Source organism: Euleptes europaea, chromosome 5 (genome assembly GCF_029931775.1).
Source record: "Euleptes europaea isolate rEulEur1 chromosome 5, rEulEur1.hap1, whole genome shotgun sequence".
NCBI lineage: Eukaryota > Metazoa > Chordata > Lepidosauria > Squamata > Sphaerodactylidae > Euleptes > Euleptes europaea.
Window position 1 is genome coordinate 14,835,698 of NC_079316.1, and position 17,884 is coordinate 14,853,581.

At 41.8% G+C, this 17,884-nt stretch overlaps 1 protein-coding gene across 1 annotated transcript in view; it reads right to left on the reverse strand.

The window, feature by feature from the left end:
- The window catches only part of PIK3CA (phosphatidylinositol-4,5-bisphosphate 3-kinase catalytic subunit alpha), a 45,723-nt gene extending 36,161 nt beyond the window's left edge, over positions 1-9,562 (reverse strand). Inside the window, exons 1-4 of the mRNA XM_056849559.1 lie at positions 9,278-9,562; positions 5,010-5,424; positions 3,480-3,689; positions 2,141-2,391 (exon numbers count right to left, since the gene is read on the reverse strand). Of these exons, the coding sequence (XP_056705537.1) occupies positions 2,141-2,391; positions 3,480-3,689; positions 5,010-5,361 (813 nt within the window). The 5' untranslated portion in view covers positions 5,362-5,424; positions 9,278-9,562. The remainder of the gene's footprint in view (positions 1-2,140; positions 2,392-3,479; positions 3,690-5,009; positions 5,425-9,277) is intronic.
- Between the last annotated feature and the right edge of the window lie 8,322 nt (positions 9,563-17,884).

A 17,884-nucleotide genomic window follows, 5' to 3' on the forward strand; every position in this document is an offset into this window, starting at 1 on the left:
GTTGTGGGTGGTGGGGTTATACTCAAATTAAAACTTGCTGGAACAGAATCAGGGTGGATTTGGTTTAAATCAAATGGATTTAAATCACTAATCAGTTAAGACTTGATTTAAATCATGGTTTTCTACATAAAGACTCATTCTTGCTGGTATAATCTTAATATTTACAACCAGATGGAGGTTTCATTTTTAGAATAACATTTCAGATTAGTTTTATCAAAAAATACTGATTTGGTTATATTACTGGAAATACATAGATAATTATGACATTATTGCAAAATTAGTGCGAGTTGAACTATTTCCAGTTTCATTTGGGCCACCAGGCCGGGCATTTCTTTGCTGCAGTGTTTGCATTTTGCATGCATGTCTGTCTTACCCATAGGTAGAGGAACTTCATTAAAATATTCCCAAACTGGGTCTCTTTTATGGTCTGCTGCCATTACTGGTTTTTTCCTCCAGGGAGAGAGTAATATAATAAACCTCAGGCCACACACACAAAGATCCCAAGACTTGTATACTGCTCAAAAGGTTTCACTTTCATTTTTACTGATTTTGTATTTCCAGTCATGGCAAAAACTAGAGTCACTATGATTTGGAAAATGTAACTGAGTTAAACAACCTTCATATAAAACATGGCTTAGTCCCCCTACCCCCCGCTGTAAGGAGCAGAGCTTTACCATTTATTTCCAAGGAAACACACATAGGATTGGATTGCGAAGTCCAATGAATTCAAGATGGTTTATTTCTAAATAGGTGTGACTTAGGACTGCAGCCTTACATTCTTAACATTCTAACAAAAAGGGCTTGCTTACCCCCTTCCTACTGAGACAGCAGGCCTTTGAAAAACCAGTAGGCCTCTGGAAAAACAAGGGCAGAAAGGAGGGGGAAATCGGGAAAGAAAGAGTGGAGCCAAGAATAGCAAAAATGAGAAAGAGGAGGTCTGTTGATTAAAGCTAGCTAGACAAAGGAGGAAGGGAGTTGATATCTTCCAAGGTTTGGCTGGACCAGAGCTGGGAAGATACCAGAACTGGCGTCTGGAATCTTAAGGAAAGAACAATAGTCAATGGTAGTTACCAGGGGCAGGAAAGAACTTCAAATAAGACCAATGGCATTCCTGTATTCTGTATTATAATGAAGCCAATCATGAATAAGCTGAATATGATAATCAACCAGTAAGCTATTAGCTAAGACTTTGCATCCAATGAAAAGTTATTATAAAATATGCATAATGTATTTTAGAATGCATAATGAACTTATAAAAGATGTTGCACACCTTTGTTAAAATGCGCAGCTAATTCTTTTAATGTTCTCAAGAGCAAAGCTGAGCCCAGTAGCTACTGAATAAACACTGGCTTTCTAATTCTGGTCTGAAGTCTCTCTGTCTCCCTTTCCTGCTTTTGATTTATTATTTTTCCCGCTACACTACCGAGGCAAACTAAACAGGCCACAACTTAACACACCCACACACACAAAACCTGAGAAGTACTGCTCAAAGGGAACGGAGCGCTGACACTGACACAAACTGATTCCTCTCTCCAGCCCTGGAACCTGGCCCCATGCCATGCCGGATGGCTCTCCCTCGCATGCTTTGCATTACAAAAGCTATTACATGCAAGCCTGCTGATCCTTCAACAGTGACAGGAGAGGCCTGATCAGTCTAAATGTGGAAAATGTTGAAATAAAGGGTTGCCAACCTCCGGGTACTAGCTGGAGATCTCCTGCTATTACAACTGGTCTCCAGCCGATAGAGATCAGTTCACCTGGAGAAAATGGCCGCTTTGGCAATTGGACTCTATGGCATTGAAGTCCCTCCCCTCCCCAAACCCTGCCCTCCTCAGGCTCCGCCCCCAAAACCTCCCACAGGTGGCGAAGCGGGACCTGGCAACCCTACTCTCTTCCCAGTGACAATCACTTAAAAAGCACAAAAAAAGGGAAAGAAATACCACATGCTTCTATTTTCCCCATGAAGCCCCAACAAACCATTTAAAAAGTAAGACTGCTTCAGTAACTTCATCTTCTAAGCTCTATGACTGATCCCAGTTTCATTTCTCATGCAAACACTTTCCTTCAAGGCTTCGAACTGTTCATAAACCCAGCTCTGACAAGCCGCATTAAATTACGACACGAACAAGATGCTACTCACCTTATACTGACTCAGGGGGTGTTTTTCTAGCAAGTATTCATCACAACCACACACTTTTAAAATATACTTTCCCTGATACTCCAAAACGCATAGCTTTAGCTGCTCCGAAGACAGCAACATACTCCGTGTTTTTTTCCTGATTGCTTCGGCGATTACTTGCTCTGGCACATAGTCATGGTTGATTTTTAAGGTGTATTTCTGCTTGTCGTTATTGGGAGACACGATTACCCAGATAACCACTATTATTTGCCCTGAAATGGAAGGAAACAGGGCAGGTTTCAATGCAGACTGCTCGAAGACACACTTCCCGTGCTGCGTCCAGACACAGGGGATGTTGTGTAACAGCCACCAACAAAATATCACAGAAAAAAACAAAAACAAACCCAGGCATTTGTTTTGCAAAGACCAAAATGCTTTCAGGGTGACAGATTTTCTTTTGTTTTGCTGTCAAGTCACAGCAGGTTTATGGCGGACCCCGTAGGGTTTTCAATGCAAGAGATGTTCAGAGGTGGTTTGCCACTGCCTGCCTCCGCCTCACGACCATGGTAGTCCTTGGAGGTCTCCCATCCAAATACTAGCCAGGGCTGACCCTGCTTAGCTTCTGAGATCTGATGAGATCAGGCTAGCCTGGGTCTATCCAGGTCAGGGCGTGACAGATCTGACACGCCCTGACAAGTGTGCTGAAAATTAAACGAGTACCCAGTTCATAGTACATATGTGTAAATACCATTCTCCCCCTGCGCCTCCTTATGCTAGAGATATTTTACCAAACTGTACTCCCAGAACAAACAATAAAAAGACGAAGTTGTGTGCCTAGATGCTCTCTCCACCCCATTAAGCACCTCCTGGGATAAAGGAAAAGACCCTGAAGCACCACTCTGTGCTGTCCCTTCTGTGCATCTTCAGGACTGGCAAAAAAACCAGGTGAACCCACCATTTCCTTGGTCAAACCAGGGCTGAGTTGGTAGGGCAAAGGGATGGGAGGCAGCAGAGCCCTGGATTGACCTAGTGCTCTACAGTACTGTTTCCTGGAATCAGCTTCTTCCGAGCACCTGACCCTACTTTATTAGTAATTTATTAAGCAATCCCTAACAACGATACAAATCCCTCGGACAAAATCTTGTAACACTGCTGGAGCAGAAAAAGGTGAGCGCATCAAGAAAGCGGAATTCTTTAAAAAGAAAACACCCAAAAAACTATATTTATACTGAGATTATCCTGACTGAAGTGTGCACTTCAAAACTGGAAGCGTTATTAATTTCACTGTCAAAGCAGTTTCCCATCCATCAAACACCATTTGGCAAACGTGCCGAACGGCTATACCAAATGCTTCTTTTACCTTTATCTAGTTTATTGTATATGTGCTTGGGCAACTCAGGCGATGATTCTATGTTGGGGGGACAGACATATAGGGCTCTACTGTGGGGTGCGTTAACGTCTCGAAGTTCTACTGCTTCTTTACAAACATTCAGAATGTTTCTTCTGAAGTCCTGAACTTCTGGATCTTTAACCAAGTCGAATTCACATACAGGCATGCCAATAGCAAAACCTAAAAAGAAAGCAAACATCTAATAAACATTAAAGCAAGGAACACAGTATTTTTAGTACTATATTGAGTGCTGTTAGCCAATAGTAATATTTTTTTTAAAATTCATTTATACCCTGCCTTTCTCCTCAATGGGGACACAGAGTAATTTACATAATTCTCTTCCATTTTAGCCTCGCAACAACTCTGTGAAGTGGATTAGGCTGAAAGTGTGTGAATGGCTGGCCCACAATCACCCGGCAACTTTCATGGCAGATGGGGTATTCAAACTCGGTCTCCCAGATCAAAGCGCAAAACTCTAGCCACTACATCAAGACGGATCTCTAAGAAACCAGATGATCACATTCCTCTTCAATACATATTTTTTAAACACCCTAAACTTTGCAAGATCGTAGGTATGTTGAAGTGCAAGCTGCAGAATAGTAATTAATTGTATTAAATTAATCTTATAACCTTAATACTAGGACTTGCCAGATTCTTTTCCAGTTATTTGTGCTAGAGGAAATCCTTTTATATTTTGCACCAACATTTGAAAGCCCAATCAAAGCATATTTACCATCATCATCACCTTTATTAGACATTGATCACATTTATCTGTACGTTCTCTCCGTTGAAATAAGAAACGTTTCTAACAAAACAGTCTTAATTTAAACGGAAACACACATTTTGCTTTTTAATCATAGGAAGCCCCAGAGTCCCTCGATTTCCTCAGAAAAAAGGAACCCTTGCACCTTGCAACATCAGAATCGACACATAATTTGCCAGCTAAAAACTGATATTGATGCTGCTAAAGCTGAAAGCAATAGGACCCAACTGAGTTACAACTAACTTGTTTACTTGTTTCAGCAGTATTTAAGACCACAAGCTAGATTGCATCAACAGATGCAACTAGGATCTGTGAGACCTAGGTTCGAATCCCCACTCTGCTGTGGCAGTTTGCTGGGTGACTTCAGGCCAGTCACAACCTCTGAGCCTAGCCTACTTCACAGGGTTGTTATCAGGATAAAATTGAGGAGAAAATGCAAGTTTCTTGGGGTTCCTGTTGGGTAGGAAAGTGGGGTATGAATTAATAAATAAATAACATTGCTAGTTCTATAATACATGTGATGTGTGTGTGTATGCATAAATGAGAGACTCACTCAATGCAAATATATCAATACATATTCATTCAGGTGAAAAGGTCATTGCTAGCGAAAATATGATTGGGTACTCAATGGCCAATATGATGGGACAACTTTTTCACACAGTCCAAAACCTCTGAATTCCCATCACATTTCTACCCAACCACCACCTGCAAACATATCTAAATACAGAAAGCCTCACCAATTTCACGATTCAGGATTTTCTCTTCTCTGTTGCCTACTGGCTCTATGACTTTTAGAAAAGGCTGAAAGAGCCGCAGGTCACATAATCTCCGCGTTTCATCAAAAAATTCTTCTCTTTCCGCTTCTTGGGTAACACTTACAAAAATGTAAGATGACTCGTCTTGAAGTAGCTGGTAGAGAGGGTATTTTCTAGCTTCTTTAAAGAGTTCGTGTTTAATATTTAACAGAGTGGCCTCACGGAGGCATTCTAAAGTCACTATCATACCATTAGGTAGAAGACATTCCACTAGGATTCTAGGGGGCATCAAGTGGATGCCCCACAGTTCACCAGATGATGGTCTTGGAGGCATTTTGCTAGTTATCTTCGCTTAAGGTTATCAAAAGACTAAGTTCGTAGAGTCCTGCAGAAAAACCTGAAGAAAGACGAAACGCTTAATATTACAGTGGTATACGGAGGTGCCTTTCACAGTCCTTTCTCATTTGCACCTTTGTTGCCAATCATAGCACCTGTCCAACAGTTTGCGGAATTTTAGTAGTAAAAAGTTTTAACCCTAATTTGTATTCAGCGGTCCAAGGACTCGCAGATCCCCAATCACCTCCCATAATCAAGTTACCACTTTAACTACTGTTCAATAGAAAGTCAGCAATGGTATTTTATAACCCTGACCCACATATATAGAACTCAATTCTATGAGCTTTTCCACAGATGCAAGAGGGGGGAGTGGCCCCATTTGAATCCTCAGAAAGCTGTGCCAGGGATCATGGGAACTGTATGGGGAAAACATGTAGGATGAAGCAACAGGTGGAAGGGGGAAATGAGTGTGATTGCCCTTCCATGCTCTTGAACCATTGGCAAAGCTGTTAGGATCCAGCCCATTGTTCATTTGGAAGATAACTAAGCAGAAACATATCAGGTTAAAAAAAAATCTACTTGTCTTAAGATACTTCACCATGCCTGATATAGGCACTCCAAATAGGGTTGCCAACCACCAGGAGGTGACTGGAGATCTTCAGGAATTGCAGCAGATCTCCAGGCTATAGAAATCACTTCCCCTGGAGAAAATGACTGCTTTGGAAGGTGGACTCTTATTTAAATGATATTGCTTAAACAGCCAAAAGGCCACAAGCGGAATCACACTAATATAATCCCCAATGTTAACCCTTTTTACATTTAATTACTGCCTGCAAAAATTTAGCCACTAATAATGTGATTCTTTTATCTGTACCAAATAACAACCATTGGATTAAGCTTTGCGGGGAGAGATAAAATTTACAAAATAGGAGTTGCCGTAAATATTTCCACCTCAGATCCTCCCAAAGACAACTGTACAGCAAAATGTCTTCCAGGGTCTCTATATGGCCATCCCCACATACAGAGCTTCTATCTGAATAGGGAATGCCTGCAAAGCGTCCTTCCGTAACCCTAGGCGGGAAAGCATTCAGCCTAGCCAACATAAATGCTCTTCTATATTGATATACCGTTAAATGGAAGACATATCGTGGGATGGATTTAGAAGGGATTAAAGCAAAAAGGAGCCACAGGTGGACTCTATGGCATTAAACCCCACTGAGGACTCTCCTCCCCAAACACGCCCTCCCCAGGCTCCCCCCACAAAAAATCTCCAGGAATCTTCCAACCCAGAGCTGGAATACAGACCCTCCAACTGAAATGCAGGGGGAAAAGCAATAGGAAGGAAAGAAGATGGAAGGGGCAGTAGCTAAGGCCCCACCAATCACATCAGGCTGGCCTGGGTGTCAAAGGCACGGCTTAGCAAAGCACACAGGCAAGGCTGCCAAGTATTCATGCTTTTTTGCCCGAGTCAATAGGCAATATAGCAGCGGTCATGATGTGGTGTGCCACAACCAAATCCTGGAATGCTGTCCAGAGCTACGAACAAGTTGCCATGGAACAGCTGTAGCTGTTACCCTTCTCCCCTCCACTCTACTCCTTCCTCGACTGTGAAAAAAATCACCCAGTTGACTAGACAGCCAGGTGTTTATTTCCACTACCAAACATACTTCACCAGGGAAAAGCTTGAACTCATCTTCATTCTTTTGCTCTAGCCCTAAGCTTATTGGAATGAAACCAATCCCTGAAAAACTATTTGGAGAGTAGCATCTTTCCATGACCTTCACAGATGCACCCCCTCCAAATTACGTATAAACAAAACTGTGTTAGATTTGCATCGCCTTTCAAAAAAAAAGATGTTAGCCTGAGAACCACTTCTCCCCCTTAGGTGGGAAAGCAGCTGGAGAAGGACAGATTCTGATCACAACAAAGGCCTGCAAAAGAAGGGTTAATCCTCCCCCCTTTCCACAGTTTTAGGGCTGCATTCAACTCTACAGCTCCCTCCTTTGTCTGCCTTCCCATTAAAACTGAAACTGGCAGATCTCCCAAAATCGTGATTAGTTTGGCCCACAGGAAGGACAGTAGATGTGCCTTGCTTAAAACTCAGCTGCAAAGAAAAAAAGTTGAGTCTATCAATTAAGGCAGTTAAAATCTGAAAAGCATGCTCATTTCCCCCACCGTTTCAAGGAGGTGGCAGATTCCAATTATGCAGCAGTCAGATCAAAATAGCAGCTGGTATTTGTGCTTGTCTTCTTCAGGAAATGGCAAAGAGATTGTGCATTGAATGTGTATACTTCTATTTTGCTGACACATAAGAGCACGCCTCCAGAACTTGAATTTTTGGAAAGTAAGAATATAAACACAGCCCTTTCAAAATACTGCTGGCAACCATTGCTACCGAACAGAAGGGACTATCAATCTGGAAAACTGAACAGAGCAGATAAAGATAGACCAATTGCTTTTGTAAGTGGCAAAGAATATAATTCTGCAAATACTTTGACACTAAGAAGGTGTCTTTTAAGGCTCTTCTACGTGTATGGCTATACCTAAAAATCTTTCATCTCTGAGAACTATTCCATTGTTCAAAGATTTCAGGGAAAGTACTGAAACATTGTACCAAGTAGCTAGCTAGTTTAACTTTCGAGTCTATATATCTCCTATTGGCATTACGATAAAGGTCATAGCTGGGGCAGATTTTTAGCAATAACGTTAATATTAGGTACAAATACTATAAAATTGTTTTGAAGTATGCTGACATTCACCAGCATAGTTCTTACATAAATATTTATTGATGTAAAAACCCAGACGTTGTTCTATTCCTTTCCCATAAAGCCAGCTATTCATCAGACCTATGGGTCTGCAACTTTAACAACCAAGAAATGTTACATCATTCATAACACTGTCCCCATTTGTTAATAGGTAATTTCAATAAGCGGAAAATACAATGGACTTAGAAAGCCCCTAAGTCACACAGCTTCAACTTCCCTGGCAACTGTAACATATCAAAAGGAAACAGGTGTTCTAGCTAACCTAAACCTGCTTTAGATATAAAAGGCTCAACTAACACCAGTGGAGTTTAACACATTTAGGATCAAGGTCTAAAGTGGAGAAATGAACCTTTCGTAGAAGCAGAGTATATTTTTAACCAAACAGAAAAGCAGAAGTCACATGTAATCCTTGAATGCAACGTATCCTAATAATACAAGAATCCAATGCAAGCTCTAGCTTTGCTCAGTCTTTGTTAGAGGTCAGTTTACAAGATTTCAAGAGATTTTTTGGAAACAGCTCTTAACTTCAGTACTTTAAATCCACCTATTTGCATTCAAAGAAATACTTCTATTTTTCCTACACTGGCTTGGATCCTACTAACAATGAGCAGAAGTTGACCAATTTCCCCTGTGTTTGCCTTCCCTCAGACATCCCTTACGACAACCAGCAAAATGATTCCTAGAGCTGCAGAACCCGTGGACAAAACATCATGTGGGGTGGAGGGCTGCACTGAGGAGGGAGGCCGAATTGCCTTCTTCCTCTCTCTTACACAAGTGCAATTCCACTGATGGAAGGAGGAGGGGGGCGATTCTGCCTCCTTCATTCTTCTCCCTTGTAGCCCCCCAGAGGCTTTTTGTCCACACAGACCCCACAAGTCCAGAAAGGATCTTCCCAGGGGCCCAAACGGGATTGCTGGGGGGGGAGGGGGGTGCAGGGAAAAGTCTGTATGCACTGTATATTCCCACTGTTGGTTGTATACAAGCCATTATATTTACATAATGAAATGACCTTCACTTTGTACCTTGGAGAAACACAAAGGAAGATATTTAAATTCAAGCTCTCTCTCCAAGGCAAATGACCTTCTGCAAGGCCTTCTGCCTAACCCGTAGATAGGAACAAGAAACCGCAATTAATAAAATCCTTCTTACCTGCAACTTTTTTTTGGATCAAGCAGATCCAAAAGGTCCCCTTCTTCACATGATGGTTACATTATTAAAAGTTCTCTGCTGTCAACATTTTGTATATTACAAAGATACAGCTCTTTGATATAATTCCAGAACATTGCTAGAGTTGTTACATGAAGTGTTTTTCAGCTCTGGGAAGCCATACTGTTTGACTCTTCATGGCAAAGGTCTAAACCTACAACCATATTCAGCATACTTGTTTTCAAGATTAGTAGATTTGGACCTAGGCCAAGCGTAGGAACAAAGGGACCAGCCTGAAGAGAGACAGAGAAAAACAGAGTGTTAGCCAATGCATTGCAGAATAAAATACACTTTCACAGAAAGACCCCTACATTTCATGGACAGGGATCTAGAATGTAGTGCTGTAGTTTTAGGGGGTGTAGCCCCATCCAGAACAGGAGATAACCTATTCCCTGGTTCAAACCTTCCCACCAAAAGCACCTCAGTTTTGTTGTGATTCAGTCATAGTTTATTAGCTCTCGTCTATTCCAAAACTGCCTCCAAGCATCCGTTCATGGTTTCTACATCCTCCCTGAGATCCGCTCTAGCAAGAGACAGCAGTGAGTGTCATCTACATATTGGTAGCAACACAGCCCAAATCTCTGATTACTTCTCCCAGCAGCTTTAAGTAGAGGTGGAAAAGCACGGAGGACAAGACAGAACCATGCCTGAGGCCAAGGAAGAGGGGAGTAGCAGTCCCCCAGCACCACACTTTGAAACCTACCTTTGAAGTAGGCCCAAGACCCACTGCAAAATGATACTTCCCAGACCCAACCTCCCAGACTCAACTCCAAAAGGCGGTACAGGAGACCACGATTCATGATATCAAAAACCGCCAAGAGGCCCAGGAGAATTAACAGGGTTGCACTCCCCTGTCCATCTCTTGGCGTAGGGCAACCAAGAGCATTTCAGTACCATAACCAGGCAGAAAGGGATCCTAACAATCCACTTCATTTAGGAATCCTTAAACTGCCCAGCCACCACTTGTTCAGTTGCCTTGCTCAAGGCTGGTACATTTGAAACTGGATGGTAGTTACTGAAATCTCTCGAGGTCCAGAGTATGTTTCTTTAGGAGTGGACACACCACTGCCCGCTTCAAGGCAGGGGCAGCCACCCCCTCTCTTGGCTGGCATTTACTGTCTCCCAGACCCAGTCCGCCAGCCCCTCCTGGAAGATTTAAGCAGCTGGGAGGGGCAAGGGTTATATAAGCAGGTGCCAAGTCTCAGACTTCCAAGATTCCTGTCCACATCCTCAGACTGAACAAACTGAAAGGTATCCCACACACATCCCTGTCATTAGTCTTTCCATCACCTCCTATTTCCCTGAACAAATCCTCAATTCTCTATTCTTAAAAGTAGTTGTGCACCACTTTTAAAATATAATTAAGTATTTGCATAAAATCAAATTAATGATACCACAACTCTAATTAAAATACAGAGTTTCAGGATACAGTTTAATCTTTACTGTGACATTTAGTTGAAAACATCATGGGGTGGATCCAGTGCAAGGATCTTGCCAAATCCATGCAAGGATCTCTGATCTTCCCAGCTCTCCTCTCCCCCCAGCAGTGAGATCCAACCCCCAAAAGGTTTATTTGGGGGGGGGGGGTCACAGGACCTGTGTGGAGCAATAGCCACCAGGTCATGAGGCTGAAATGGGAAGAGGGGAGGGGCAAAAATCACTCCTCTCTGCCTCTCCTGCCAGCAGAGGTTTACTCACACAAGAGGCAGAAGGGAGCAATTTCTTCCCCTTCCCCATTGCAGATGGCCAATCCATGTGGCTGTTACCTTGTCTGGGAACTGTGGCCCTGGAAATAAACTTTCCTGGGGTCAGAAATGGCTACTGGAAGGAGGGGAGAGCCAGTCAGTCCTGCAGCTGTCGAAATTTCTACCAACAAATCACAGGATTCAACCCAACAGACAGACAGCCACTATTCACAAATAGGTCCCCATTACCACTACAGTAAGCTGAAGTTGGCACTTTTTTACTACCGCCCTATTGTTTTAAAATTTCCATTGCACATTTGGGCCAACTGGTTCCCACCATGTTATGCTGGTGGTATGGGGGCTTCTGCAGTGAAGCCCCTTGGTGCATTGCTGGGCCAATGCAACAGCCCCAGGTCACTTGGAAAGAGGCATCTTCATGGTTCCTCCATATGCCAGTGTGGCTCCTTCAGGACACTGAAGCAATGGAGAAGAACCCCAACACAGCCCTCTCCCACACATCCCAGGGCCTCTTATGTTACTCCAGCAGCATAGGAAGGGGCTGTGTCACTGACTGTAACATAAAAAAAAAGCCTTGGAAATGATTCCCATTGTTTTAAAAGGTCCAATATAGAGCACTTCAGCAAGTGCAGTTTCTTTGTACCTGAATGCAGCCATGATGCCACAGCAGAAGAGAATGTAACACATGTAACTGAACTGCTGCAGTACCAAAAACAAAAAAGTGAGCATGACAAACATCTGCCCCAGAACTCTTTTTAAAAAAAGAAATGCACTGTCCTAACTGGAAGCTGACTGCCCATATAGAAACTTGGAAGGCTTTGTCACACAAAGACCATCTGCAGTCTGGCGAATGTTGATTTACAGACATAAAGGTTAAATCAACATCCTTTTTTTAGCCTTAACTGAGCTACACAAACGGCAATTAACAAACGATAATTAAGCTTTCCTCCTCGCCATTTGAAATGCTATGTTAATGTACACAACACTAAATCTGAAAAGCATTTCAAGGTTCTAAACATATCCACTGATCACTGGTGATCCTAATGCTAGTTGTACTGCTAATTATTAGAGCTGAGTAATCAACTGAGTACAGAATAGTCAATTTCAAATGTTTGTCTTTATTGTGACAAAACAAATGACTTGCAAAGCAAGCATCTCTAGTATCTCATTTGATTGGGTACTTATATTTTTGAAAAGGGAACCTCCTTCTCCCAGAACAGCCTTCTCTATTCAACAAGCCACTTATTCATCTTTTCAATTACCTTTCAAGATCACTTACTCAGAAAAACTTAAAAACCAAACCAAACCATAAAACTCACTTTATCTGCCCTCCATTCACCAGGACTTGTCTACATTATCTCGGATTATTTATATCTGTCTCTGGGTACTATGCAGTGCAACCAAATTCTCACTTCAATATTCTGTCTAGCACCTAATATAAGATTGGGGGGTGGGGGGGGGGAATTAATAGCAGAAGACAGACATGTTAACAAAAAAAATTAAACCACTATACGAAACGTACTGCAATTAGTTTTGCAAACACTCAAATATCCTCCTCATCTACCACCGGTATTCTCTCAACATTGTCTGCTCATAGTTAGTGGATTTAAAGTACATTTCCCCAAAAGCCAAGTCCTGTGAAGAAAATGAGTCACTTTCTCAGGGGGTGAAAATAGTTGTCTATGAGAAACCAGGGTCCCTGGATGCCAGACCTTTTGGCCTCAGAATCCCAAGCTGTAAAGACTGGAGAACAAAATGTTTTCGTCCCTTCTCAGGCATGTCAGTCACTCCAGAATTCAGCACAAATACTGGCAGGATCGCTAGCCTGACTGCTTTTTGTGGCTTACCAGGGCTGTCGCATAGTGACGGGCTCACAGTCTCAGTGGTTGAATGTGCTGCCCTTCTTTGCTTCCAGCCGACAAAACTGGCAGCATCTTAAAATACTCTGCAACAAGGGGATCACTTCTAAAGATCTGACTGTACTTGGTGGGAAAGGGGCTCTCATCTTGTCTTTGTACATGTAAGCACATTTCAATAGGCAACGGCACCTAATATACAGCAAAAAAATACTGGAATAGGAAACTCCTATGCCTCTCAGTATGATTTTGTGGCAGACACATACTGAAAAAGTATAGGGGAGAAACAGATATTTGCTATTGTTCTTTGCCATCAAGTCGCAACAAACTGATGGCCACCCCACATGGCTTTCAAGTCAAGAGGTATTCAGAGGTGGTTTTGCCATTGCCTGGCTCTACTTAGCTATCTTGGTATTCCTTGGTGGTCTCCCATCCAAGGCCAATCCTGCTTAGCTTCCAAAATCTGATGAGATTGGGCTGCCCTGGGCTATCCAGGTCAGGGTGTACACTAGCCGTAGGGGCCCCAAAACGGAGAGAGACCAAAACGGAGAGTTGATTCTTTTTACTGCTGCTTTCAGAATAGTTTATTACTGGTCGGCTACTTTATCCCTTGGGTTGCTTCTTTTGTATTGTTTTAACATGCAGTTCTTATTATTTTAATTTTTTGGTTTGTTATGCATGTGTTCTTGTCAGCATTTAAGTTGACAAGTGGGTATAATGATATATTATTTTTTCATTTTAAATAAAGAAAAATGAATATGTTTCCTTCTATACAAACTTCATGGGATTATGGAAAGAGATCAAACATACCTGAACCTGCCCAATCAGTTAACCTTCTTCTGGTATCCCTGCCTCAAGAGGTGAGGTGGGCATGTACCAAGGGGGGAGGCGTGTTCTGCATGGTGCCCTGTGCTTGGGAACTCTCTCTCCAAGGAGATTTGCCTGGCACTGTCTTTATCATCTTTTAGGTGCCAGGCCAAGTCTATACTCTCAAGCTTTTAATATTAAACTCACATTACACTTATCATTGTACTACATTGCAGCATGTTTAGCTGTTCTTCTAGAGTTTTAATTATTAATTTAGGGTTGTTGTTTTTACAGCCACAACTTTAAATTTTAGATTGAAAATAGAAAGTCATTGTATGTGTGTGTGTATACATATGAATTTTAAAAAACAAAATAAATATCGGGAATAAAATAAACTTTAACCACAGAAAGAGCTACTTGATTACACTTGTACCTTCACTGAATGGCCAATAATACAGCCTAAACATCTTAGTTTATAACAGTTTACGTGTATAGTGGAGAGTAACCTTAATATTCTGACATTACACACAAAAAAGCTATTTGCCCCTGAATGTTCAGCAGAAAGTGAAAAACCTTACCTAGTCCTCTGCGCATCATGCAGAACTTACAGGTGGGAGGGGGTGTCTGTGTTGTATGGCAAAAACCAACCCTGCTCCTCTACCAGTTTCTTTGTTACATACAGAGAATCTACCGGGGAAGGGGGGGGGAGAGAGTCAGTGTTTCATGCCAGGCTTTGGAGTAGGGTTACCAACCTCCAGATACTAGCTGGAAATTTTCTGCTATTACAACTGATCTCCAGCCGATAGAGATCAGTTCACTTGGAGAAAATGGCCGCTTTGGCAATTGGACTGTATGGCATTGAAGTCCCTCCCCAAACCCCACCGTCATCAGGCTCTGCCCCAAAAATCTCCAGCTGTTTCCCAACCTGGAGCTTGCAACCCTACTTTGGAGATACCAGAAGCAGTGAGAAAGTCCTGCTGCCTCTATTTATCTCCAAGCAGTGTGGATTTGATTTACCGGTAAATCAAATTGATTAAAATCATAAGTCAGTAAGAGTAGATTTAAATCATGGTTTTCTACATTCTTTTACGGCCTGCTGCCATTACTGTTTTTTTCTTCCAGGGAGAGAACACTATGATAAACCTCAAGCTATACACACAAAGATCCCCAGACTTTTGGAGTATTCTGCTCAAAAGGTTTTACTTTCATTGTTACTGCTTGCCCCTCTCTCCTCACACTTAGCTCATTGTATAGATTTATTCCACTCCAAACAACCTTCTATTCATTAAACTTCTGGAAACTTAGCACTTAAGGAGTAAAGGGTTGAATCTGTGTACATAGATTTGCAAAGGAACAATGGGATTAAGGTCTTTTTCTCAACTCTGTACGTTTATTTTATAACATTTTTGCTGTGAAGAGGCATGTTATCTCTGCAGACATAAATTCAGTTTTGAGAACTGCCAAATGAAGCATCTGTGATAATATCTTCTAAATGGAAAAACTGCCCAAAATAATCTTATAGAAAACTTCTGGAAGAGCATGACATTGTGAATGGATTAATGGAACTCATTTAAAAACATATGTAAACATTGCATCAATATGCAGCCTCATCCTACATAATTAAAAACTAATCCTTATTTCATGATGAATAACCTTTGGACTATTATGTAACTTAAATAGAAAGCTATCTTTAGATAGATTTTTCCTCAAAAAGCATTAAAAAAAGATTTAAATTTTTAAAAATCCTATTTAAACTTTTAAAATCTGATTTTTTAATTTTAAAAATTGCTTTTTATCCACCCTGTCTCCAAGACCTGCAAGAAATGAAATACCAACCATTCTCTTCTCCCAAGTTCCCTGTATGTGCCAAAGGCTTTGGAGATGGGTTGGATCAACAGGCAAATAAAGACTAGCTATTAAGGTCTGCCAAAACACGTGAACTCATGGCTCATCTATTGTTTTTGGGAGTTCTACTTACCAATAATAGCCCAGAATTTGAAACACTTCTAATGTATTGGGCTTTATCTTTTGGAAACAGACCACTTCTCATAATCATATTCCAACCAATGATCTAAATAGGAAATAGCTCCGGTATAGTTACGCATTCAAACGACTATATTTAAGTAGCATGCTCCGACTGCCTAATCTTTGTGTCTAGGTAAGAGCAAAATATACCCAGTGCGAATGGGAAACTGAGCAATGGCCAATTAGCAGGTAAGACTGAAGGTGTGAGAAATATTCAGCTTCAGAATCCTTGCTGAAAGTGTTCTGCCTGTCTTTGCTCAAAGCTACAGCATGTTTACAGACCCCTCCACTCTTCCTTCATTTTGTTTCAGTGCTTACATTTGCAAAGATTTTTCTAGAGCATCATACCCATACTATGGAGGTGTAACATTTCTGGAAATTCTGGCCATAGGGGGGAAAAATGAGGGGGGTTTCGCCCAGGGAAAAAAATCAGAATTTCTGCAGAAAACTTAAATATATTCAAAACTTCCTTTTCTATCAAACCTAAACTTATTTTGCCGCTTTAACATAAAATGCATTTTTATAACTTAGCATAAGTTGTACTAATTGGCATATTTAAACTGGAGATCTCCTGCTATTACAACTGATCTCCAGCCGATAGAGATCAGTTCACCTGGAGAAAATGGCCGCTTTGGCAATTGAACTCTATGGGATTGAAGTACCTCCCCAAACCCCACCCTCCTCAGGCTCCACCCCCAAAACCTCCCGCTGGTGGCGAAGAGGGACCTGGCAACCCTAATAAAGATATAGATATATATCAGCTCAATTACATCCAGGCTTGTTGTCCTCCCAGCTGCTGGACTATGCTTCTAAACAAAAGACAGATACTTCTAATTTTGACAGACCAAAGGCTTGACACTTTCATGTGTTTAGTGTGGCTGCCCTGCAATTCTTCGGCAAAGTAGGGAGGAAGCTATCCACCTCCTGTGGCACCCACCCCCCCTCTCAAAATTCTGAAGGTGCCCGCAGGCTAAAAAGGTCGGGGACCCACTTTTGTCGTTGAATATGTGTTTTGTTTCTTTGCTCTAATGTTTGCCAGTGTTTGTGGTTTTATAGTGTATGAGCACTGGGAAATGATTTTCTATGACTTACTGTGTGCCTTGTTTATATTATGAAATGTATACTGTTAATCTTATGCTGAGATTATATCATTAATTTTATATTGCAATTAATTTGCTGCTTTTATGCCGCTGCTTCTTTTCTGTTCTTACCTTTTAATGATGTGAGCTTTTAGCTGAGCACATGGAGTAATAATGTGTTAAAATAGACAGGTCGCCACTGTTGAGGGGGCCTTTTCAAGACACCTACTCTACATTTTTTTATTGCCTTTCCATGCTTTTGTCATCTGTCTTGACAGATATTTGGTTTTTACCCCTTTTATTTTCTGTTCTACTGTAAGTGTTGACTTAGGCACAACAAACAAATGAAACACCAATTGTTTTAAAATTGATCTTGGAATTCATTATTTATACATTGTGCTGGGGACATTTTACAAATGGTTATTATTTTTCAAAATAAATTACAATTTCAACATATCCTAATATCTACTGAAGTTTCCAGGAAAAGTTTATACTGTTTACTACATCTAAAGTTACCTTTCAATAGGACTGAAAATAAGTGAATGAGTTTCTGTTTAATACTGGTTTTCAGATAAGCACCAGCTATGTATTAAAGCTACCTACGCTTTTGACAGTCAAAAAGCTTGCACTGTAGAAGCTTGTAGTAAATTTTCAGCCAATTCCTGATCCTCAAGGATGAAAGTCCATAGGAGGCTAGGAAGGGGCTGTGCCGGCATTCGGGGTCCTGCGCCGGCGCTACTTATACCACCCAGGGTGGCCCAGACGCCACCCTCCTGACGCTGCTGTGGCAGCACTGCCCAGAGACACCGTCGTCCAGACAGCACACTTTCCCTTACATGGAGATACACCACCTTTTGAGGCGGCATATCCATGTGCAACACAATGGAGTGGTTGCACGGGTTTTCCATGTAAGGGGAAGGTTTTGGCCTCCGTGGGGAGGGGGGGGGCAAAACCTCCTTTGGAGGCAGCACAGCACGCTATCTCCAGTCACCGGTGCAGCCCTACCCCTCAGGAATGGGCTGCCTGTATCAATCATCTGCACGTCGACCAGCTAAAACACTGCTATGACTGGGACTCAAC